Here is a 26,893-nt window from a genome sequence, read left to right as displayed (position 1 = left end):
TTTATATTTTCTCAAAACATAAAGCACTAGTCCTGAAACTGGGCTTAAATAAACGTGCTTGTTAATTATGACCCTTGTTTAGATTTGGGGAATTACAGTGGTACATTCATAGAACGAGAGCTCAAACTGAAAATCATACTACTTTAAAACTGTAGTTGATCTCTGCGTCTACGAGTCTGTTTCTGTTTTGTTTGTTCGTTTATTTTGTTCTTTAGACTCCACATAAGTGAAACCATATGGTACGGTGCTAGGTGGATATAAGACTTATCGGAGGAATCACTTTATAAATTATATGTCTAACCACTATGCTGTACATCTGAAACTAATATTGAATGTCGACTGTAATTGAAAACTGCAGTTGATTCTGCATTATAAAAAAAGACTGTTTTATTGTTGTTGTTTTGTTTTTTGCTTTAGAAGTCTCTAAGCCCTAGCCTAGTCTGGAAGCTGAAGGGTGAGAAAAAGGGGAAGTGAACATAAGTGAGTAATACATGTTCTACATAATAAAGGGTCATTTTTTTTTCTGGGCAGAAGGTAGTTCTACACATTTCATGTCTCTTCTGCCATTACATCTACATGGCAGACTTGGATATAATCGTCTTTCATAAAAAGGCTAAGCCTTAACTTATCCAATTTTAATGTGCATATGAATTCCCTGGAGATCTTTGTTAAAAGGAAGACTTTGATACAACAGATTTTGCGCTTGCCTAAAAGTCTGCATTTGTAACAAGCTTCCAGGCGATGCCTCCACAGGTCACATTCAGCCATGAACAAACTTGGAAGAAAGTCCTGGGAGACCAGTCTCCACTATGCATCTCAGGCAAATGCCAGTTCACTTCCTAATGCCAGTTCACTTGTAAGTTTAATGGAACTCAGGTCTAGGCCATCCACCACCTTACTGAACAGATATTGATGTCCTGCTCAGAATTCTTAAATATTCAAGGTGAAAGTGATAACAGAGGTCTAATTTAATCATTTAGTTTTACGGATGGGGATACTAAGCTCTTAAGGGGTTAAATTGTTTATTATTACTTAACTATTTAAGTGTATGGTCAGGATTCTAATACTTTTCTGCCCAGAGTCCTTTACTTGCTTCATGTAAGACAGGAAATCAGCCTACAACACAAGATATGGGGACAGGACATAGAATGAACACTGGAAGCATCAGAAAAGTTGGAAGGGAAAATAAAAGATAATAAAAACAATGCAGGTTCAATGAAAAAATCTATAAAAGATCGACACAACAAAGTGCAGAGTAGAGAGAGTCACTTTAATATGGATACATCAGTATTTTAGGGGACAACACAGCAAATAGGGTCATTTCCACTAGGATAGAGTATTTGGGACGTAAGGGTTGGAAACAATCAAAGGGTGCTCCTTCTTTTCTCATGGGGTGAGTGAATCAGGTTAAGGTCTCAGGCAAAGCTGCCTTTACAACCACTTTTTCCTTTATTATACTGGATCACAGCCTGAATTAGAGGCCTCACGGGTTCAGGCTAGGACTAAGGATTCCATCAACACCCTTTTACTAAGATGTTTCCTGATAAAGGAGAAAGATCTGACTTCAATAGTTATGACTCAACCCAAGTCCCTTAGGCAGTGAGAAGGCATGCAGCATGGGCTAGCAAATCCCAAGCAGAATCAATCAAGAAGGTCCCCAACAGTGCCAACGCTCATAGTGGATCCCTTGAGTCTCTTTGTCGTCTGGAGGTTATATCTATCCCAATGTTGGCTTTCAACCTCCCCTTTGTCCTACTTTAAGAATAGAAAACTGTATAGCTCACCAGCCTGGTTCTCATAAGTATATAAAATCAAAAGCAAATAGAAAACAAATAATGCAGAGAATTCTCTAATTCAGGCATTCCCTAACATCAACGCAGCAACCTTTAATCTGGAATTCATGTCACTTGTTTTTCATGGTGACACTCTAGAAAACTTGGGAGGAACTTTACTACTGCCTAAGAATCCTTTGAACTCCAAGGAAGGGAACAGGTTCTGAGACTACTGACACTTGACTGAGGGCACATGCGGGGAAAGGAAAATCCTATCCAAAGGGAACCTGGAACACAGAGGCAAGGTGGGCGGGCAGCCTTTACTTTTACGACAAGAAATCGATAGGATAGGCATAAAATACAACACATTACAGCAGAAGAAGGGCTAAAGGAAAGGTCAGTATCATAGAAGATGCACTTGTTTTTCGGGATGGTATCCTCAGAGGGCAAAGATGGCAGGATCCTCAGATGATTTCAGGAAATTAATCGCAGCTTTCATAAGCACACGCATGACGGAGCCTGTTAGGAGGGGAAAACAAGAATTAGAGCTGAAGGACAGCAATGAGAGTAAATACTTCTCTCTCAGTCTCCCCTAAACCTCCCTGATTATCTCCCCCACAAGTTCTGGTTTTATCTTTCTTCAATACCCCTGGCTTTCCCCTTCACATTGCCCAAATTCCCTTTAATCTTCTCTGGTCCCAGAAATACTCAGCAGCAGTGAGATAATAAACAATCAAGGAGTAAGTGCCCCAAGTCCAGTCTCACACTCAGTGTGGTACTGCCAGAGTAAGGAGAATAAATGCCACCTCATGTCCTTCACACAATTCACACTCCCCATCCATGTCCCTTTCCCTCTTTACACACCTCCCCATCTCCCCCAATTTAAGACTGCACCCTCATCCTGCCAAGAAAAGAAAACTAGCTGGAAGACCAGAAAAGGTCTGGACCATGATGGTCGGAGGAGAGGAGTATGGGGTTTCTCTCTTGGCCATCCTCTCTCAGGCCTGGTGGCTCAGTGTCTGGGAAGATGTCTCACTTCCTAAGGAGAGAAGGCAGTGGGGTCCTAGAATTGTGCTCCTACCTGCATGCATGTGAATCCAGGACACAGCTTTCCTTTCCAGAAGTTCCCACTCACACTTCATGTCTTTACCATTGGCATGGAGCCAGAGCACCGCCAGGACTGTGGCCCAGCCTGAGGAATCCGCATTCTGTACAACAGACAGAGAGACTTCCCTGAAGCCTTCAAGTTGGAGCAAGAAACCCTTCAAGGAAATGTAAAAAGCTCCACTCCCTCCTCACTTACTGTGCCCCAAACTACTACTAAATGGGATTACCTGGTCTCTTTACCTCATTTATGACTTGCAAGGCATAATGCCAGGCCCTAAACCTCAGGGCAACAATTCATTTAGTCTTAGGGTAGAAAGGTCTTAAATTTTAAATCCAGTGTAACCATCAGGACAGTGCTTGAAACTCCTAAAATACTCCCAATAAGGATTACCCAGCTGTGATAAAAGACACACATGCACAACTGCTTTATGGTTTATAAAGTATCTCTATGTTTTATTTGAACCCTCACCTAAACAACTCAAAAAAATGAAAAATTATCAATGACGGTTTTAAGAGAGAAAATTGATTCATACAAAACTGAAATGATTTTCCCAAAGTTAGCCTTCTAGCAAATGAAAGAGCTGGGACTGGAGGCCAAATATTCTGATTCAAGTCATATTGCTCTTATTGCTCAATAGAAAGTCTCAGCCACAGAACAGAAAATGGGCTCCCTGAGTGTTCACTCACGGCTCCCAACTCCAGTTTTTAGAAACAACAGGTCAAGAGAAATTCCTCTTTCATAACATGACCTTCAAAATTAAAAAAAAAAAAAAAAAATCATTTCCTCTGAATAGTCTTCTTTCAGATCAAAATTCTCAGTTCCTTTAATTCTTCCTTAAGAGGGCTGCTTATGTCAAAACAGTAAGAATCCCCATGTTTGTTCTCCTAGTCTAGAAACAAACATCACAGTGATTTCTGAAATTTATCTCCTTAAACGGTCACATCTGGTGGCAAACGTACTTTTAAAACATTATGATCCCAGCCCCCAAAATATATAACTTTTCTGACAATCCTATTGCCCTCCACTAATTGTGTTTCAAATATGCTGATTCATATTAAGTTTGTGGTCATCTGAAATCTCTGACTTCCATGTGCAACAGCTCTTAAGTCATTCTGCTTCTATTCTCTACTTGCATAGTTGACAATTTAGAAGGAAAACAGTATTTTTATTCCTACTAATTTTTTCAGAGAAAATTTCAAGTCATTGTTCGAGGTTTTTTGGGATCCGATTTTCTTGTCTAATGCTTTATCTCCAAGTTTTGTCATATACAAATAAGAAAGCACTGGTCCACATTTTTGTTTAAACATTCATTGAAAAGATGGACCTCCAGAGAATTCAGAGTCTAGTGAGTCCAGAAATCTGTTTTGAGTTTGAATCAATTCAATATTCAGTGCTGTGGATTTTGAGCTAGTTTTTACTCCGTCCATATGTTCATCATTAAGAAAAACTCAAATTCCTTACTAAAATTCAGACATACCAGAGCTCTGGATTCCCTTGATTTATTGGCCCAGTTACCACGTTAAAGAAGAAAATGTTAGTCTGACATATCTTATTCTTAATAAAATCAAGTTAGAATTTTATGATCTTTATATTTCCTTTTAATTGTTTATAATTATTATCTTTCTTATGTTAATAATTTATTATCTTATTTGTTCTAGAACAGTATTTTTTCAATAGAAATACAGTGCTAGACACACATAATTTTAATTGCCCCACTAGCTACATGTAAAAATAAAGTAAAATTATTTTATTAACCTAATGTATTTTATTTAACCTAATATAGTCAAAGTATCATTTTAACATAAAATCAGTATAAAAATAATTGTTGATGAAATAATTTATATCCTTTTTCATATTAAGTCTTTAAAATCAGTATATATTTCACAATTATAGGACACCTCAATTTAATTAAAAATTTAGATCCTCATTTGCATTAGCCATATTTTAAGATCTCAATAGCCACATGTGACTAGTAAATACTGTATCGGATGGTGTAGTTATAGGACAGCTGAAGTTTATTTAATCACCTTTCACATTTTGTATATTCAGAATGACACCTGACCTTCGGACTTCTGGCATCTGTCTTATATTTACCAATATCTCAGGTTAGAAGATTTAGTACACTGCGTTGAAATTCTGGAAGTTAATTTGTCCTCATCAGCAGGCTTGAACACATTTGAAGTAACTAGGTCATCTCTATTAATACTTCACCTATCCTTACATCAGTAAAATTTTGCTAATTTCTGGACCACTTCCTTTAGTAGGAAGAGGAGCGATAATGTGAGTTCTGAAGACCGATAGTTCAAGAATTGAATCCAGCTCTGCCTCCACTGGTTAGGTCAACTCAGACACATCATTATACTTCTCTAGACTTTAGTTTCTTCATCTGTAAACAATGTGAATAGGATTTATCTCATTTAATCATTGTGATGAATAAATAAGATCATGAATGTTAAGTGCTTAGCACAGTGCCTGGCACAGAGTAACTGCTAAATAAACATTAGTTATTATAATTAAAATGGCCAGCAGGGAATGTAATCCAAGTGAAAGAGGATTTTTGAGTTCCCTCTGGCGCCCATCAACTCAAAACCATCAACTCCTACTAGCCAGACTATTAGTTCCTTGTTCCTTCTGCTCTATCCTACCCAGAAAAACCTTCAACCTCTATTTATTAGAGGTTAATTTAGTCTATAGCCTCTATATTCCCTTTCCTCTGGTGAGTCATAATTCACCCCAATTCTCTTTACTGACCCCAACCTCTCAAAAACATACATACTCCTGTTTCTTCTCTGAATCTCACCTTGATAGGGAGTGCAGTCCGTATCTCTTCCAAACTCACACCTAGGACCATGGCCAGACCTTCGTTCAGATCCCAGGAACCATCTGCCTTTTGGAGGGAAATCAGCTGTACAAGATGATTATCTCCAAAGACTTTGGGGGAGAAAAAAAGAAAGAGGATGAGAAAGCAAGAAGCTCCGGGCCCCCGAGCATCCCTGATGAGAGAGGCCCGAATCCAGAGACAGGCTGCAGCCAGAGTGCAGAGCTGAGCGGATCCTACCAAGATCCCCATTTCGGTCCTTCCCCCGGGAGACACGCATTTTCTCTGTGACAGTGTAAGCCACCCGAGTGCTGTACTGGTACCAGGGGAGCTGCACTTAAAAATTCAACAATAATGTAAATATATATGCCTTACTGTTAAAATGTACAGCTGAAACATCATATTTCATTAACCAATGTCACCATAATAAACAAACAAACAAATAAATAAAACAATTCAATAACAAGAGCAAGATACGGTACTAAAGAACCCACATGATAGTGCTGTTTAAAGTCTTAGCCAGTCCTATTTAAATGACCCTTAAAACTTTTAAGTATGTTAAAAATTTGTGGACAAATAAGAGCTCGAATTTTAATTATCAAAAATGTCAAAAGAAAGCAGATATAAAGGAAGCCATCAGCAGTCTATCTCAAAGAGTAGTGTGGTGTCTAATCCTGACAGTATAAAAATAGCTTAAAGACAACATAATTTTCATAGAAAGTATCTTACATCTGGATATCTAGCGTATGGGATGACATACTTAGAGCGATTTAGAAATTGTAGGCAAGAAATATTGTAACTAGAACAACAGTTCTACTCTACAGGAAAAAAAACTCTAAGGCTCTGAATCTCAAGAGTCTGAGTTTGAATCTCAGCTCTACTAACACTTAAAATGTACCTGTTATTTAACCAATGGAGATCTCGGCTTCCTCTATAAATTGGAGACAATTATGTCTGATGCATAAGAAAGTGTGTAAAGTACCTAGAAGGGCCATAATTTGCTCCCTACAAATAGTAGTTGCCAATGAATTCACAAAAATCAGCAGCAAAAACTTTGCTGGGTAATTTTTCTTTCTACTTTAGTAAGAGGTTCCATAAAAGAGAGAGCTAGAGTGGGGATATTCCAAGTTACTGAGTATTAGGACAGCATTGGAAACCAACACAAACTGAGAACCTACTCTGTGGATTACATTAAGAAACTTCTCATGACAACCCTAGGAGGTGAATAGTTGCGCAGTTGAGGGAACTAAGGCTCTGAGAAGTGAACCGATTTGCTTAAAACCCCACAGTAATTGGGAGTCCAGAGATCTAAATTCATCTTAGACCTCAAAGCCCTCTCTTTAATTAGCAGCCTGAGGAGAATGAATAAGTAGACGGTAAGTGACAAAGAAAATGTCTAAACAATTAAACAGTTGTACACTATAAACTCTTTCTACAAAAATTGGAGAGACTAGAAAGAGTTGCCTTTAAGCCAATTTTAGTAGAAAAGGCACCTCTTAGTGGTAAAATGTACTTTGACTCAATTTGTCATGCACATGAGAAGCTCAGCTGCTTGGAACACAAGGCAATGACCAGAGAACATCCTTTGGTGAAAGAGAGAAAGTCATTAGACAGCATGGGGAAGGTCTGCTTAAACCCAACTTGTAAAAGAATGACCAGTGCAGCAGGAGCCCAACCAGGGTGGCAGCTGAATTCTGCAGGAGGAGGGCCCCAGCCTGCAGGCAAGGTGTGTGAGCCCAGATGGCAAAGGGGTTAGTTTAACTAGGGCTCACCCCACACTCCACTGGGGTAGGCTCCAGGGTCCTACCTATAGACTATCGGAGATGGGCCGATCCTACCAAATATGGAGACTGGACAAATTTCACCCTCCACCTGACACTTTTCAAACAGATTACCTCCGGGTAGAGAAAGCCACAAGAGGGCAGAGCGTTGAAGATTAGTTCTTCAGTCCCCATAGATCAGAGAAGAGAACTGAGGCCCATCTCACCTGTATGGTGAGTTTCCAAGTTGGTCCTGTTGGTGGAAGAATGAGCCCTTTCCATCTCTGGACAGGTCTCCATGAGAGACATGCATTTCTTCTTTGGTCTATCACCAAAAGCTTGGTGTTTGTCTAGTCCTACATGTGTGACAGACAAATATTGGTGAGAAAAAGTCCCTGGAAAGATGCTCACCTAGAGAGTACAGTTCCTTGCTAATGGTGGACTTATGGGGATCGTAAGTATTCTGCTGGTATGGCACGCTTGGGTAGTATGTGTTCCTTATGAGCCGAGGTGCAGGAGGACGGTAGGAGGACGAGGCCTTTGCAGGAGCTGGAAAACATCAGTACAGACATCAACACTGAGGCACCCTCTGCTCTCCGCCATAGGCAAACGGCTCTGATCCTTTGAGACACACACGCTCCAATACATGTCAGCCTTAGTCACCATCTTTATTGCGCATTTTTTCTTCTCCCACGAGTTCTACTCCTGCACACAACCTCACCCTTTGAGCACTTTCCACTGTGTCCTCCTGATATATGACAATGATCTTTCCTGCATCTTTAGTTTCACTATAGGAGGCTTCTTCCAACTATCTATGTTAACTTAAAACTAGTTTTTCCTTCTAAAAAACACCTTTTTCTCTCCCCTCTCAAATGGTGGTTGCTCAAGGTATCATACCCCAAGTACCCAGATTTGAGAGACAGGGTTGGCAACTGCTTCAGTCCCAATTGCCACCTCCCTGTCATTACTCCTCTACCCTCACCAGGATTACCTTCTCATATCCTAACTGCTGTCGACCTACAACCTCTTTGTCACTTCAATCAGTCACTGAAGGATTAAAAACTAGATCAAAACTTCCACTCATTGCAGGCCTGCCATCATCTTGAGATATTAAGTACCCAGGCAGATAACCTATCCAATACCCTAATGCAAAGCTTCTTATCTCCCTTAAATTAAATGGCTCTTGCCTCCATTCTACTCCAAGCCTGGATGTTGTTATAAAGCAGAATTGTTCTACCTGTAAAAAATTAAACTGAAAAAAAAAAAATCTACTTAAAAAATACAGTGTCCACTTTTTCCAGCTTTCTAACTCAGAGATTCCTATTTTACCTGGTCTTTGACCTCATCTGGACTTCTAAATCTTTGTCTCCTCTGTTTTTTCTTATATTGAAACTTCCTTCGATCTTTACTCTCTTTTCCATTTAGCCTAAGTCTCTGGTCCAACACTTTATCGCTCTCTTATCAATATCTTCAATTCCATGTCCCTAATTGCCTTTTCAGCACATCTACCTGATAAAACCAGGTACCTGATAAAACCCAACCTTGAAGGTAAGACAACACTTCACTCTCTTCATTCTTACATCAAAGCTGCTGAGTATTGCTGAAACGAATCACATAAACTGATTCCTTTTAGTAGTTTGGTGCCACTAAAAAAGTCAAGGTATCGAAACTAAACTGGACCCTCAACACTCCTTGACAAATGTTCTATTTCTCCCTGAGTATTTCGCTCTCCAATTTTCCACAGGATTATTTCAAACCCTTTCCTCAAATTCTGTTCTACCACTCTAATATATACATTACCTAATCTTGCTGTCTCTTTCACTAAAACTATAGAAAAACTATCAAACAGAAACTCTGAAAAGATGCCTCTCAGCCTATGAACTAAAATCTAATCCCATCACCTTCTCTCCATTTCCTGGCAATAAGGAAAGAAGGTCCTAATACTTGTCCTATTCAAAGTTAACCCCACCACTGCTGTTTTAGATCACATCCTCTCTCACTTCCTCAAACTCCTTTATCAATTAGCTAACCTTAGTACTCCCCCCAACATTGTCAATCCTCTCTACTGGCACTTTCCTATTGGTATTACAACACCCTTAAATCTCTCTCATTCTGAAAATTTAAAGAGATATAATACACAGAAAACCATCTCAACTCTACAATTTCTTCTATAGATAGCACTCTATTCCTTTCCCTTTTCGACATTTATAAAAAGTGTCTCTGCGAGCTGCCCCTCATTTCCTGCCTCTCATTTGTTCTTTAACAATGCCTAATATAGATTGTTTCCTAATCTAAGCCAGTGGAATTGTTCTTGATTAGATTAGCAAGGACTCTCTCTCTCGCTCTCGCTCTCGCTCTCGCTCTCTCTTTCTCTCTCTTATTTTTTTTTTATTAACCCAATAGACCTTTTTCAGTTCTACTTTGACTTCTCTGCAGTATCTGATACTTTGATAACTCCCTTTATTATATCATAGTTCCTTTTGTTTTGAATACGTACGCGCATCTTTTTTGTCCTACTTCATTTGTTTTATTATGGTTTGGGGAATCCAACCCCAGATACTGGATATTCTTCAGTGTTTCGATTTTATCGCTTTTTTTAATTATTTATTTTTTAAAGAATGGCAACATCAGTTTAGAGGAACTGTTGTCTTCATTTAGTAATTAAATAATTTACAAAGAGACAGAACCTTTCATCATAGTTGTCACGACCCTTTTCATCTCACTTTATACCCACCCTCTGAACAATTTCATCCATTCTAATGACTTCAGTTATTGCCAAATGTAGATCTTCATCCCTGACCTCTCTTGTGAACACCAGGCATATCTACCTCCCTTTCTACTGGACACCTTCATGTGAATATTCCATCGGAATCTCAAGTTCAAGATGCTCAAAAATAATTCAGCGTTTTATTCCCTAAACTTGCCTTTGTTCTTTTGTTACTCTATTAAATAAATGGTATCATCTTCCGGAAGCCCAGTTGCCCAACCAAAAACGTGGACTTACCTTGAAGCCTGCCTCTGGAATTAACATCATACATTCCCCTCCAGCCACAGAAACCTGCCCAGGAAATTTCTCCACCTGATCCTAATCCTCAAGCCCCTTATATCTAAAATCAAGCTTGCTTGGCTTATGCCTGAGCACCCATGTCCTCACGCCACCAGGTTGTTCACCAGCCACTGATGTAATCACTAACCATCTAATTATCAATAAAATAAATCAGTTTCAGATTTAGACAGTGCTTATGTGAATTTTCTGTTTAATTTTCTCTGTGTCCCACCCTCCCTTGTATTAAATCTCTTTGCAATGGGATATATTCTAGTTCTCTAGGACAGAAAAGTTTGACACCAGCCTGAAATCCTAGATATAGAGGAACAAAGGAAAAAAGGAACTTTCATAAATGTTTCCTTTAAATGATGTGTTCAAACATCCAGGGCTCCCGATTTTATGAATTCGAATGAGGTAAAACTCACCACCTCCACGGTATCGTGACATCACAGCAGTAGCACTCAATAGAATTGGCCTTGGGACGTCCCTACGAACCAGGGGGCCCTGAACTGGCTCGTTGAGATCCTTGTTGACAGCAATGAAAGCTGTGTGGGAGCTTATAACTCCGCAATCAATGCTGACTTTCAACACGTCTTTTTTATCTTTCGCTGGAGTCTCCCTGAAGCCCATGTCCTTGGTCTGGAGAAAGGACTTGGCAGCAAGGCGGTGAATGGTGAGGCTAAAAGAAAAAAATTCCTGTGACTTAGGGAAAAGCACTCACATGCCAGTTTCTTAGGGCCCTCAAAAGTTAGGACAGCAGAGAGAGGAAAAAGCCAGATAAGGGGAGAGATAAAACCTTGACGGCTTAAAAAGGAGAAGCAATTTTAAGAAACAATTGAGCCCAAAATTAAGAGCAGAAAACCAACCCCCAAGGATAGAAGAGACAGACAGAGAGAAAAAGAAGGAAGGAAGGAAGGAAGGAAAGAAGGAAGGAAGGAAGGAAGGAAGGAAGGAAGGAAGGGGCAAAGGAAAACTAAATGCTCACTTGGCATCAAATTTGGGTTGTAGAGAAAATGTCACTTTATTCTCAAAACTCTTGCCCTGGAGGCTGTACTTGAGGCAAACTTCTCCTGTTGCCTCTGCTGGCTACAAATTAGAGAAGAATAGAAATGATGAAAGGATGAGATCACCAAGAGAAATGTCAGAACTGGGGCAGCCCCTACCCCAAAACATGAACATTTCTGACTAGGAACCAGGTAGTTCAGGAGCCCAGAGACCTGGCATGATGGAGAAGTGGGTAGGTTGGCTCGGTCTGGCAAATGCGATCGCTTGATGAGATCCTACGAGCTTTAATGAAATTGTCCAGAGCAGAGTTCAGGGCAGTAGCTACTCTGACTAGAGAAACAAATAAGAATGGAAACTCACCGGCATCGTTCCAGTCAACTGGGCATAGACGATTAACCTCTGACCCCTAAAGATGACAGTCTGTTCTGGGGAAAGCATTTTAGCAGATAGACCAGAAGGCAAATCCCAGCTCAGAGAGACGTCCTCTACTACAGGCTGCAGAGAACGTTTCAGAGCCCTAAGAGCCTAGAAGAAAGAGAACAGAATAAGCACCAAAAATAATAATGGTGACTATAACTACTACTAACTGAATATTTATTATGCATCAAGTACTATGCAACACAATACATGTTCTGTCTATACTAGGAGATGGAGGTTACTACTTTTGCTTTACACACATGAGGAAGCTAAAGCAGAGAGATTCAATAACATAAATGTGAATGAAGGAAATGTCTGGGAAAGGAGACCCTGGAGAAGCAGCGATCAGATAAGAAATGGTACCAAGTGGGAAAGAGGAACTTAGACGTATACCCAGAGGTGGAAGATGTCTTCCCTTATACATACTAATCAAATGGAATATCAATCTGCCATCTATTCCAATCTACCAGACATATTACAATTGTTCTTTCTTGCTTTCTCTGTATCATTTGCATGGAAGATAGGATATGGTACCAAAAGAGGTCCGAAAGCACACATCTAGAATGTCAAATCATGACAGCCAAAATTCTTAAGGATTCTCTCTTTCTGGTTGTAAACACAAAGCCCTAATCTCTTCCAGCATCTTGTCTCTGGGTTTCCAATTACTAGGACTGGATGCCATTTCTCCAGAAACTACACTGGGCTTCTTTTTAAGGCCAAAAGGAGCCCCATTAGTTATATAGCCCAAGGCCTTGGGGATATAAAAAAATGAATCCTGGAGGCAAGTTGCTGCCTCTGCCCTTGCAGCAGTGTGCCCCTTACTCCACACTGGCTCTGCATCACCACTTCCGGACACAGAGTCCGTCCCTCACCTTGGACTGCATCCTCTCCTTGCCCGTGATAAATTCTGACATGCCCCCTGATACCCGGGCAATGCCTTTTATTAGACTGGTGGAGGCTCCTTCTCCAATACCAAACGAGAAGCATCTGCAATTGTAAAATGGAAGTCAGAAACAAGGACTAAAAAGAGTGAAATTATAAAATCAATACATAATGGTTAAAAATGTATAATAGCTACCATTTATTGAGCATATCCTATATTTCGGGAGGCCAAGTGCCTTCAGGTAACGATGCAATTTAGTCTTCACAAGATTCCTAAGAAACAGGCTTATGCTTCATTGTGCAGATAAGGAATGTGGGCACAAAGAATTTTAGAATTCTGTCTAAGATCATACACTACTAAATGGTAGAGATGGCATTTGAGCACTGTTCTGTCTGACTACGTGATTCCCCTGGCAAACCATTATCTATTATACTGATTATAGAACCAGGGAAAAAAATAATAATAATAGAACTACATCCTCATCAATTATTTTAATAATCAATCCAGAAAAAATAGTTAATCAGAAAGCAGGAGAATGAGGAAAAAATAAACAATATCATCAGTGCTTGACTAACTTTGTTCTGGAACCACATCTGCCCTGGCAAGGCCAGTCTTAGGCTGGGAAAGAGGGTCTCCTGCTCTTCTAACCAGAGAGTTCTCTCCCTGTTCTAGTCCATGTGCACCAAATAGCTTTTTAATCACAATCTGGCTTCCCAAATAAAGTTGTCAGTAAACAGAGAACGTGTTGGTGATACTCACACAAGCATTTTAGAAGGCATGACAAGGATAGTTCTCATTGTAAATTAATACTCTGTTATTTTGGCAATTCTTTCGAATTGGGTTAGTGTGAGTCATCAGCCCCAAATCTAGTGACATCAGCATCAGGATTCATGCTCTAAACTTGTAGAGCTAAGAGCCAGACTTGTAATTATGGTGCCCTAACTATGATCATGCTTGCCAGAGACCACAACCTGTCAGCATCTTGATATTGTCACCTTTAAATTTCCAACATGATTTTTGATCTACAGCCTATGTTCTTTATGGCTTATAAAGGGCTTTGACATATATGTTTAAGGGTTTTTTTGTATACAAAACTAAAGGTAAACAATGTTTATTGATGGCTAACTATATGCCTAGAACTTAAGTGCTTCATTGGATAATAATAATAAGGATAATAATTACAATAATGGCAAAAATTTTATATAGTCAATTTTATAAAGCATTAGTTCCTAATGCTTTCCTTAGGTATACGCTTTCAACTTTCACGGTAAATCTGTAAGGCAAGAACTATTACTATCTCCATTTTCAAGTGAAGATACGGAGGCTTACGGAGTTTAGTTGATTTGTACAAAGAGCTGACAAAACGGGAAAACTAGAACTTAAATATATGACTTGTGCCTTAAAGTATAATACCCTAGCAGAGGTCTGCTCACAGCAATGATGGACTAACTTATTCTAAGCCAGTAGAGAACTAGAAAAGAGAACATTTTCAATAATCTTTGAAATCGTCAAAAGGCTACCAAGATAATAATAATTTCTGGGCCAAGAGCTGGGAGAAGAGGGAGGCCAAGAGAGACGAGCCTGGCATCTGCTATCCCTTCACCCCTTGAAGCAAGTGCCAAGTACAAAATGGATGACTGAAAGGTTAAAAAGCTAAGCAGTTTCAGATTTGGGCTTTCCAAAGAGAAGGTGCCCTGGTAGACACTCAGGTTTTTTTAATACCAACCTGTAGATAGATCTACACCCTAGAAGTAGAGGTGAATTTGAAATAAACCAGCCATCGAATGACTGAAGCTCATTAGATTCTAACTGGATTAAGATTATATGTTTCTAGTCTGGTAACCCATCAGAAGCAAAGAGTTAATCCTTTCAGAGGCAAGATATCATCTAGAAGCTCAAAGAATTTCCATAACCTTTCACATAAAATATCTGACAACTAATAAAGAAATAGAAAACACCCAAATATTGGGAAACTATACACTATACCTCCGAATAACACAGGCTTTAAAAATATCATAATAATAATTAGAAAATATTCTCAAGCGGATGCCAATGGAAAATGACATATGAATTTAGGATTTAGCTACAGATAGACTTAAATTTGTAGTTCTAAATACATATCTTAGAAAAGAAAAAGTCTAAAAATTAACTACCTGAGCCTCCATCTCCAGATGTTATAAAAAAAAAAATAGCCAATAAACTGAAAAAATTGAAAGGAAAGAAACATTATTAATACAGAAAACGATTATACAATAGAGAAGATCCATAAACTCAAGTGCTGGTGTTTTGAAAGGATTATTTAAACTGACAAACATTTAGGGCAAGGAAAAAAATAGAGAAGGCACAAATAACCAACATCAGGAATGAAAAGGGAATACTATGATCAATTTTACAAAACTTAATAACATCATACGGCAACATCAGAGACAATGTCATGCCAAAAAAATTTTGAAAATATAGATAAAATATGCAAACTTCAATAATAAACAAGAATATATAAAAATATAAATAGTTCTATTTCCGTTAAAGAGAATTCAAAACCTTCCCACAGAAAAGTCTCCTGGCAACTTAGAGCAAACACATTTTCTTCTAAAAGAAAATCTTTCAGATGATAGAAAAACAGGCAACTCTCCTCAGTTTATTTTATGACGCTAGGATAAAACCCAACAAAAATGTTTTAAAGAAAAATATACATGCCAATATTTCCCATGAAAATAGATGATTAGCCAACTGAATCAAAAAATATATGAATAAACAGTTGAAGGTTAAGAGATCACAACTAATTTGGTTTTATTTCAGAAATGCAAGGTTGGTCTAACATTTAACAACAGTTATTTTAATTCACACATTAAAAGAATAAAGGAGAAAATCACATACTCATCTCAACAGATACATAAAATTTATTTGATAAAATTCAACAACCATTCATTCTTTTTTTTAAAGTAAAAGAATTCTCAAAACGGAACTATAAGGAAAATTCCTTAATCTGACACAGGATATCTACAAAAAGACCTATAGCAAACAATCACACTATTGATATAATGTTAAACAAGTTCCCTCTGAAGTCTAAAATAAGATAAGGATGTCAGCTGTGACTATAAGTCCTTTCCAGGGCAATACAGAAAGAATGAAAAACAAAGATATAAGGTGTGGAAAGGAAAAATTGGCATTATTTGCAGACAAGATTATCCAAAGAATATCTAAGAGAATCTACTAATATAACTATTAGAATTAATATCTACATCAGGCAAGGCCACAGAATACAAAGTCAATATAAATTTAAAAAGCTATCGTAATCCATTTCTATATAGAAATAAATATCCAGTAAATAAAATATTTAAAAGTACTATTTAAAATAGCATCAAACACCTAAGAAAAAATCTAATAAAAAATTCTTGAAGACCTCTACAAAGAGAATTATAAAACATTGCAGAGAAATTTTATGTGTATTATTCAATTAAGGAAACGAGTAAATGTATCGATTTTGTGGGAAACCAGATTTCTTACCATGGAGGAAAAAAGACATAAATAGGGACAGGAGAAAAAAGAGAAAGACTGTTACGTTGTTACCTTGGAAGTACGGGTATTAGTAAAAAATTGAGTTTTTCTTAATCATTTGCCTGTTCTGTCTATTGGACATGCCTAGAATAAATAACAGGCCAATAGCAAAGTTACACCTAATACTCAAATACTGACTTCTACTCATTTTCAGTAAAAGAAACAAGGTTTCTTATAAAAATGGCTGGTTACAGGAACGGGAAAGTACAAGTGAGTCAGAAACATTTTTTAAGAAAGAGAGGAAATATTCGTAAACCAAAGAGACATGAAAAAGCATAAGAGCAAGTTAAAAAGGGCTCCCACTGGCCGAATCTGGAACTTTACTATGGAATATTACTCAGCTATAAGAAAAGGTGAAATACTGCCGTTTGCGACAACATGGATGGATCCTGAGATAATCAATGCTAAGCGAAATAAGTCAGAAAAGTTGAAGACCGCATGATGTCACCCATAAATGGGATATAAACCTAAAAGCAACAAACATGACAAAGAGACTCATGGACATCGACAGTGGATTAGTGATTACCAGAGGGAAGGGAGAAGGAGGAGGCAGATAGGGGTAAAGGGGTCAAATATTTGGTGACAGAAGGAAATCTAACTATGGGTGGTGAACACACAATGCAATATATATACGACAGACTGTTTAATTGTACACTTGAAACTTACTGGATTTAGTTGATCAATGTCACCCCAATAATTTTTAATCAAAAAAAAGGAATGAGAGTAATGAATCTTAGAAAATTGAAAAGTAGTGAAAGAATTTAAAAGTACTAATTGACACAACAAAAGGAAGGGAGGAAAGGAAGGAAAGAGGGAGGAAGGAAAAGCTCTTTTTTATAGCATGATGACAACTAATAAGTATAGAAGAGTTGACAGAATTTAAAAACCACTATTTTGTAACCACTGATATTAATAGCACCTGTGTGAAAATCATCAGTGAATGCTAAAACTGCTGAGTAAATCTTTATTGAGAATAGAATGTTTACAAAATTTCAATGTTATCTGTCAGATCAGAAGCCCCCTTTAACTAAGTGGTCAAACTTATCACTAGGCTCAGTTGCTTTTGGAATATTTTTCCCAAAAATGTTTAACATTAATCTAAATATGAATTTAAATAGTCAAACATAAATTGAGATTCCACAAAAATAACTAGCTAGTCTTCTTTCAAAATGTCAGTCTCATGAAAGGTAATGAAACACTGAGAAATTATCCCAGAGAAGAAAAAACTAAAGACACATAATAATGAAATAAAAGGCTTGTTCTTGGATTTGCTCCTGGAACAAAACCAAAACAAACAAACAAAAATATATAAATAATATTATTAGAAAAATTGGCAAATATAACCTGTATTTAGATAATGGTGTTATTCTCAACATTAAATAAATATTGTGGTTATTTATCAGGATGTCCTCTTCTTGGAAGATGAGCGCGTAATTATTTGTATACAAAGGGTTATGATATCTGTGGCTCAAATATTTCAGACAAAAAATAGGTGAAGCAAGTGTAGTAAAATGTTAATAACTGGCAGACCTGGGTGAAAGGTATGTGTGTGCTACTCTATTCCTACAAGTTCTCTATAGGTTTAAATGTTTGAAATAAAATATTGGAAACACACATTTAAAGAATCTAGAAAAACCTAAATAAATGGAAGGATATACCATTTAAATAGACTGGAATACTCAATAGAGTAAATACTAAATTCTCCCAAAACTGATCGATAAAAGCAATGCAATTCTAATCGATATCCCAATAGTTTTCCTTTTTGGTAAAAATTGACAAGCTAATTCTAAAATACAAACACAAAGTGTCAAGAATAGATAAAGACAATCTTGAAAAAGAACATAGTTGAGGACTTACTCTATTGGAAATTAAGATTTAACAGCTAGACCAAAGTCCATCAGCAGTAGAATCAATCAATAAATTATGGTTTAATCATCCTATGGAATACTATATACCAATGAAAATTAACTATGGTTCCATGCAAAACACGTGTGAATCTCAATATATTGCTGAGGGAAAGAAGCAAGATACACAGAAACTAAAACATACTGGATAATATTTATTTTTATTCAAAAACAAACATGTATAATCCATGGTGTTGTAACTCAGGGAAGTTATTTCCTTTGGAGAGGAAAAAATGAGTAGTAATTAAATTTGGGACGTGATGGAAAAGGGTAGAGACGGACAGCTACTGGTAATATTCTAGTTCTTGACATGTGTGGTTATTACAATGTGTGATCACTCTGATAATACATCTAGCTATATACTTACGATTTGCATTGTTTTCTATATGTTTTACTTTGACAAAAATGTTTACACTAAAAAAAAAGTCTCACTATTCAATACTTGTTTCCATCGTTTTAGAGAGAATAAAGGGCAATATCTCTTATTATGTTATTGATGTTATTTAGAAAAATCACTCTTATCTTTTAGTAGAGAGGGAAAAATGATGTCGAAAAAAATTGTTAGGGGATAAACTAAAATTCTTGAATCATTCTGTCCTCTGAAAGGAATGTCAACACTGGAATCATGCATGTGGCACTAGATCACATGTGGTACTGCTTGGGTCAGTCACCTAGAAATCACATTTTCGTCATACCTGTGCCTCAGACTGTTGATCTGAACTTCTTTAATTACACTAAATGTGTCGGTAACTTCTCCATCTGTGAAGACAAAAAGCTAAAGAAAGAAGACATTTGTCAAGTCTCTATGAAGTTCATTTTTAAAATACCAGAATTTGCCCTTAAAAAACCCAGCTATTTCATTCCAGAGACTCCGATGCCTCTTCAGACAGGTGTGAGATCCTGAATGATCCACTGTCACTTGCACCATGTTCTCAAACGGTTTGTTCAGAACGCTAGGAATTTTCATCACCTCCCCCTACTAACTGGCACTCCACAAGAGAACTTCCACCGTCCGCGCACCACAGCATGAAGCTAAGGAGAGGAATTCTATCAAATGCCTCTTGTCTTTTCCTCTTTACTACACGATAGACAACTATATTTCATTGACCCTACAGTGAAGTCCAAGACTATGGATTCTTGGACAGAGATTTCATTCTCTCTGTCCCCTTCTGTTAGCTCAGTTTCAGTTTTTACCTGCAGAGGGTGGCCCGGGATGGAAGGTCCACTGTAAATGTTCCTGAGTGGTGTCAAGATTTCCGTGCCCCCTAAGTCAGCCCGCATAAGCTTAACTCTCCTCAGTGCCTCATCCATGGTACGCTGAGTGTACTTCACACTACGACTGAGAAAAATGAACACACTCAGTGACACAGTACTCGACACTGCCCAGTACTGAGTTCCTGAAATGAGATACTTCCACATGAGGTAAACAGCCTCACCTGAAATCCCCAGTGCCAAAGTCAATGGTACAGTAACCCCTTTAACCATCTAGTCCTTTTTTTAGAGTATCTTTTTGGACTCTGTATGGCTGTTCTAGAAACTTACTGAAAGAATGGCTCATAGCAAGATCCAAATCCATATACGTTGAAATAACAGCCTACAGGCAAACTCTTCAGCAGCAAAATCAGTGTTTCCTGGAGGAAGAGAGTACAAGGAGATGGTGAGAGGGTCCTCTCAGACACACAGACTCTGCCAATCTGACTCTTGAGGGTGTGGGCCTTTACTCTTTTTGTGCTTCGAGGCCCTTATATGCCAATGCTAGCCTCAGAGTGGTCATGGAATTCTATCAACTGAAGCTCAGGTGGAAACAGACCCAAATTTCCAGATGGACCCTACTTTAACCCCTGAGATTCATCCCTACTTGAAGATGTCACAGAAGAAAAAAGAAATGAGCTAGTCTTACCTTGGCCGCCTCTATGCGTAGCTGAGATTTATCCTGTTTACTCATGGGGCCTTGCATACTTCCTGAGCGGTCCATGAGGAATACAAATTCTCCACAAGTAATTGGTGGCTGAGCTTCTGGGATGTCCGGGTAGAAACTCACCATTGCAGATGGCTCTCCCATCAAACAATCTACTTGGAAAGGATAAGGACACTGTACAATGAAAAGGAACTCAAGAATGCATACTAAAGACGCCAAGAATCAATTGTCCTGAGTTATACAGGAAGCTGAGAAAATCCAAATCTAAAACCCCGTTTGATTTTTATATCATATCTGCTGGCAAAGGGTTTGAGGTGAGTTATAAACATACAAAAAGATACAGAAGCAGCACAGATTAAAAAAAATAGAGTAGAGGTTATCAGGCACAAGCAATAATTAAAATACTAAAATTGGATGCTAGTTTTCTAGCAGCTATGCAAATAGTGAAATACATTAAGTTAAAATGTTCCAGCAATTGTCAGAAGAATCAAGCTAATTTATTGGCAGACACGTTCTTTTCAAATCAAATCAATGGGAAATTTATCACATAGGTCCTCGTTTAAATCTTTAATTACAGCTTTGAAAAAAAATCTCATATGAACAATTCTCATGTTGACAGTTTATAAGAGCTGAAAGTATGTCACGCACACCAAGGAAAGTCATCTGCTTTTGTTATGAAGCACTGGCTTATACTCTCCAGAACAAAGGAAGAGAAGCACTGGGATGTGTGTTGAAACTCTAATAGCATTATCCTTGATTTTGTTTTGAGGAGCAAGGGAAAACTGACACAGGAATCGAAATGTGAGTATTAAGATAAAGATGTAATGAGAATGGCTGGTTCACATCCACTCGAGATCCACAGTTCAGAGACTATAAGAAGACATAGAATCTAATCCTAATATCCTATTTTTATAGTGATTCAGGATTACAGGTTTAAATTCTCAGTAGCCCTGAGATTCAGTGTGACTACGGGACCTGGCTCAGCTTACTCTCACTCACGGGATACCTCAACAACGAAACCGCTTTCAAATAGAATGGGTGAGGCTCAAGAAATAATTGATAGCACATTGGTTCAAAAATAACTTTTAAATAACCCAGATCTCTGCATAGATGGTAGAGGAGCAGCTTTTTTTAATGGGTAAGGTAGGCTCCTTTCGATCTTGAGAGAGCTGGGTGTAGTGGGACTGTCACTGTACTGATATGTCAGAAAGGTCGCGATGAGCATGAAATAAGCTGACCTATCTAAACTGCTCAGAACAATGCCAGACATACGGTAAGCACTACAAATGTGTTATTTACTACAATTCTTTTGGCTTGGCTCCAATTATTTTCACCTCCACAAGTTTCTGCTCCCTCATTTTTAAATGAGGCATTTCGAGCCCTGGCTCTTCTGCTCGCTAGCTTCAGGTTCCTCATTTAAAAAATCAAGGTAATTAATAACTATCTCAAGATTATTGTAAGGATAGTGACATAATATGCTTAAGAAACTCAATCTAGGGCTCAGCTCAGATTAAGTTCTTAACAATTTTGTAAACTTATTTATGAGTTGTTTTCATACAATTATTTGTATTAAATTAAAAATATATATATTTTAAAGTCATGTTCTTAATATGGTAAGTACAATCTAAGTTTTATTTTATTTTTTTATTAAATTTATTGGGGTGACATTGGCTGATAAAATTACATAGGTTTCAAGTATACACTTCAATAATATGTCATATATATTGCATTGTGTGTTCACCACTCAAACATTCTAAGTTTTAGAAAAATCTATTTTGCATTTTTCAGCATGCAGTGGTGTATTTCATCTGGTTTTAGTGAGCCAAGCTGCCAGTTGTCATTTATTTCTTTGTATAAATGAGAACAGCAAGTCACCTTCACCAAATATATGATCTGGAAAGCAAGATGTGAGCAGCCCTACTGCGGGGGATTCATGAGACTCATAAGGGCTGCCCCAGCTGTCCCACGACGGCCTGCAGAGCTGGTCATAGGGAACAGATGAGGAAATCCGCACAGGGGCCAGCGGAACGTCTCGGAAGGAAAGGGACTGAGACCTCAATCCTTACCTTTTAAAAGCCAACATTTTAAAACTTCCTCTGGTGGATTAAAATAATCCTGATGGAAAACCAGGTCACTGTTGAGGAAGTATTTCATGGGCATCCAAGGGGAAACTCACCGAAAGGGAAGGACGGAACCACGTAACTAAGGTACAAAGACAGAGCACAGAGCTTCACGGAGGAGGGACTGGAGCAAACCTGGCTGAGGTTGGGAGCCTTTCTCACAGTTTAGCATGGGCAGTTTGCCCTGAGGGGGAAAAAATGGTTGAACAGGTGAGGGCAAACTAAAAAGTTCCAATTTGTGACCTCAAGTATGACGCTATCTTGGCCAAACATTAACAATGAGAGAGAAAGATGGCCTACTGAAGACCAGCTATAGGGAACTGTCTTTATAGTAGCTGCAGTTGGAGAAATAAGAGCCTAACCCAGGACACGGCCTTTGACTATGATTATTCACAAGGATGCTTCCATTCCGCTAACATGGCAAATGCTTCAGAAGTGACAGTTTCTCTCCAGTTACGCATCACGGTCCCTACAATCCAGGGGCATGGCAGCCCAGGAAGGCCCAAGACAGCAACAGACTGACATGGATTACACCAGCTATAATTACAAGAAAAAGTACACACATATTAAGGAAATTTTAGAAAATCAGAGAAATTAAAGAGATTTAAAAAATTAAACCAAGAAACTAAACTTAGTCTTAAAAATTAAGAAACTAGGGTAAGATAAAAAAGCTCTGGAGATGGCTGGTGGCAATGGTTATACAACAAGGTGAAAATACTTAAAGCAACAGAACTATATAATTAGTTATAAAAAAGATCAAAAAAAGAACTCTAGGTGAGATTACAGGTTGATGTGATGAATCAATCAAAAAAAGTTATTTATTAGGTAAAAAATAAATTAGTAAAGTTAGTCTTAATCTAATCACAATTACTACTTGTAGACTTCCTGTGGTTTTAAATGTTTTTCTTAATGTATAGGTTATTTTCTAATAATAACCTGTCTTTATAACCTATTTTTATTTTACTTAACATTCTTTGGAAGCCTTTTTTCCGTATTATTTTAATCTGTCAATATACATCATTCTAGTAGCTATATAATAACTCATCAAGCATACCTAGCATAGTTGATTTAGCTACTGCAAGACATTCTGATTGCTTATTAATCTTTGATATTGCTAAAATACATAATTTTACCTATATTTAGATTTATTTCCTTAGGAAGATTGTCAAAATTGCAATTACCAAAATGAACATTTATTTTGACATATTATGACCACATTTCATCTCCAAAGTTTGATACCAAATTATTTTGCTTCAAGCCATCTATGAAAGTGCCAAATGAAGCATTATCGGATTTAGAAAACTGATCATTTGAAAAGTGAAAATGTCACATCATTATTTTTATTGTACTTTTATTTGCTCTCATAGAGACTGATTTGTCATATGTTTGTAAATTAGCTGTGTTTCATCTTATGAATTATTTGTTCATGTCCTTTGTCCAGTTGTCTACTGATTCACTTAAATTTGCCTATAATCCAGATAATCACAGGATATTCCTTGACCCAAACCACTTTTGCATGCCATCGTGTAAGCTATTTACCCACTACTGGATAGAAAGAAAAATGAGTATAATTTGAGGGTAACTCCAAGATAGGAGTTACCCCTTAGGAGGTAAGTACAAAGGAAGAAAGAAAATACCTGCGTCTGTTGTAGATTTTCCCATCTCCACAGCTACACTGGGGGTATGCACCTCATTGTAGTAAATCAAGAGTTCCACATCACGATCAAATTTGTGTCCATCGGCCAAGGAAATCTGAGTTAGAAATAGGCAAAGAAGCCATGTTAGCACTATCACTGCTTGCTGTCTGGGGCTGAGGTTGGGGCCGAGGTCAGAGCTGAGAGCTACGGCTTCTTCCACGAGTGGGCGTAATAATCAGGGGCAGGGGTGAGAATGGAGAAGAGGCTCTGGAGATTGCATGGGGATAAAAAAGGAGCACGGTATGACATCTTCTGGGTTAACAGGGAAAAGTAAGGAACATTTAGGGAAGACTGAGTGAAGAACAAGATCAGGACCTAAGAATAGGGGTGCTGGCCACAACAGGGGGTTCTCTTATTGATTACCTGAGCAGAAGTCTTATCATCTCCAAGGTACTCAATGGGACTCAAAGGACAGTTGCATTGGATCCTCTGAATGCCATACTGGGAACTGATGGTGGCAACCATGCTGAGCGTGTAGGGCAGGTCCTCCAAAGGGACAACAGGAGTCTTCATTTTAAGGCAACTGTCCTCAGGCCATCCTACAAAAAGTTGCCCGAGTTGTGTTTTCCCTTGCCATACTTTTTAGCACCCTTACAACCTGGAGACTTCCCCCAGTTGTGTCCCTCACCTCCAGTACTCAAAGAGAGCACATACTCACCAGAGAGCTGGTACCGAGGATTCAGGATGGCTGGGAGCACATAGCGCAAGGCCCCATCTGCTTCCAGGGGCAGCTCCTGCACATACTTCAGGGTGAGTGCTGCCTTCGAGCCAGGGCGGAGGTTCCCCACATTGCAGCAGAAGACATCCCTGGAGCACTTATCCTCCTCCAAGAGGAAGGCTTGTTGGCCCTGGCTGATGGCATTCTCATAGTTGGTGTGGGCCTAGGGAGAAGAGGGAGAGAAAGGTAATATCAAAGGTGACATAGCTGATAAAGAAACGAGTGTCACAGAAAACAAAGACTGGTAAGGAGGGACTGTGATTGTTCTTGCCAAGTTCACAGATATACTTTAAATGCTTCTGCTTGATTCTTCCCTCCAAATGCTTTTAGGAAAATAGCGGCTAGAGGGGAGTAGAAGAAAAGCATTCAACGTCAGCATATTTTTGTAAAATTGCATTTGCTAGAGATCCTAAAGGGAAAAAAGAAAAAGATAATGTACACATCCCTAGTACCTTCATCTTGTCCTGTAATTCTGCCATAATTTTCTTCCCATCCACCATGGCCTCAAAGCTATAGACAGCTGAGTCTTCATCCATGGGGAATACAAAGAAGGCCTCCAAAGGAACTTTCTCCTCATTTTCATAGTTTAAAGTAGCAGACACGCCAGCCACAAACTCACAAATGGACAAGGTCACAGAGATGCTCTTCAGTGGCACTGCAGATAGACCGGAGTTCGAGATTAACTAGTAGAATGCCTCCTGCAGGCCAGGCATTGTGCTAGGTGCCAAAGATACAATGGCGAGTGAGAGTCACACGTACGAAGACAAGATCAAAGTTAAAATACAAAAGTAGTAAAATTAACTATAACTACAGTAAGTAGGGGATACACAAAATAAAAAGATGTAAAATATAATTAAAAAACATAAAATGGGGAGATAGTAAAATTGTAGTGCTTTTATAATGCAATCGAACTTAAATACCTATCAATTTCAAATAGACTGTTATATATATAGGTCAATATTTATGAACCTATGGTAACCACAAACCAAAAACTTATATATATATAGATAGATCTATAGATATAGATATAGATATAGATATAGATATAGATATAGATAGATATAGATATAGATATAGATATATATTCAGAGGGTTAATGATGGAGCTAGGAAGAAGAAAAAAGCTGAAAAGAATGAGACAAAGGTGCCAATAGTTAGGTCCCCTCTAAATACCAGACCTAAGTACCCACTAAACAGGAAATGTCTGAAACACCCTAAGGCTGGTTCAAACATGAGCTCCACTTCTTCAAAAGTATATTTAATATACCACTCCTTAGGTATAGTCAATAAGTATAATTAACTTAACCCCTCTGAACCTCAGTATTCTTTCTAAAATGAAAATCGTACCTATACATCATATATGTATACATGAATTAATAAATATATAGTCCCTAAAATGGTGCCTGGTCTATGGAAAGCATTTATTCAATGATGACAGACATTAGTATTGTTCTTAATAGTGTCGTTAGTGTTGTTAAGTAGAGTTTGGCTGTTACTTTGGATCATACTCTTCAGAGACCTGCACATAAGAAGCTGCCTGATCCAAAATGGACCCCTGCAAATTAGATCACTTACCTTGTGACGTTTCCTTTGGGGAACGTCAATTGAAACCAGTTTGTTTTCTCTGTCCAAGATATTCATATATCACATATGCAACATGTCTTCTATTTTAAATCAGGCCATCCTAAACATATCTTCCAAATTTTATTATCTTAGACAACCATTTCATGTGGTATGGCAACAAAGGGATACACTTATGTACCTAGATTATGATTTACATCATGATTCTTTTATACAGAGAATCAACAGATGGGTCTGGTCCTAGCCATCGGCCCTAATACTACTGGAAGCTGCCCTCTATCTATTCTGAACTGAGTCATCTGTGAGCTTGCCTCTCCCTGTTCTGTCAAAGGGTGACCTGAGCTGTGATCTCCAGCACCAATAAGGGGGATTGTCACTGAAAATACACTTTAAGGAGCTAAAGTGGAATTTCCCGGTGCATAGAGAATGCTGAAGAAAAATGAAACTAATGTGCTTATCCGGAACCCCAGAGGCGAACGAGTTACTGGGAATCCCAGCCATCACTGAGGAACCTACAGGACTATTTACAGGGCCCTCTGTGCTCATCCAAATCGCCATGTAAAACATCATAGCCCACCCCAATGGCCAT

At 38.2% G+C, this 26,893-nt stretch overlaps 1 protein-coding gene and 1 non-coding gene across 2 annotated transcripts; both read right to left on the bottom strand.

Annotated features, from left to right (window-relative positions):
- Positions 1-1,264: 1,264 nt before the first annotated feature.
- Positions 1,265-26,893, bottom strand: VWA5A (von Willebrand factor A domain containing 5A). The gene is made up of 17 exons (XM_025049171.1): positions 26,833-26,893; positions 25,177-25,379; positions 24,665-24,887; positions 24,370-24,545; positions 23,947-24,061; positions 20,172-20,341; positions 19,814-19,902; positions 19,466-19,610; positions 18,967-19,046; positions 12,799-12,913; positions 11,870-12,034; positions 11,490-11,590; positions 10,930-11,183; positions 7,789-8,007; positions 5,681-5,811; positions 2,854-2,980; positions 1,265-2,291 (listed from the first exon to the last, which is right to left on the bottom strand). The coding sequence occupies exons 1-17, from the start codon at positions 26,891-26,893 to the stop codon at positions 2,212-2,214; spliced, it is 2,454 nt and encodes an 817-aa protein (XP_024904939.1). The 3' UTR covers positions 1,265-2,211.
- Positions 10,078-10,163, bottom strand: LOC112482511. Its single transcript, XR_003047333.1, has one exon. It is a non-coding gene; the product is annotated as a small nucleolar RNA SNORD127 (small nucleolar RNA).

Source organism: Pteropus alecto, unplaced genomic scaffold (assembly GCF_000325575.1).
Source record: "Pteropus alecto unplaced genomic scaffold, ASM32557v1 scaffold135, whole genome shotgun sequence".
Classification (NCBI taxonomy): Eukaryota; Metazoa; Chordata; class Mammalia; order Chiroptera; family Pteropodidae; genus Pteropus; species Pteropus alecto.
The sequence above is the reverse complement of the archived record's forward strand: the minus strand, read 5'-3'. Positions and strand labels throughout refer to the sequence as shown.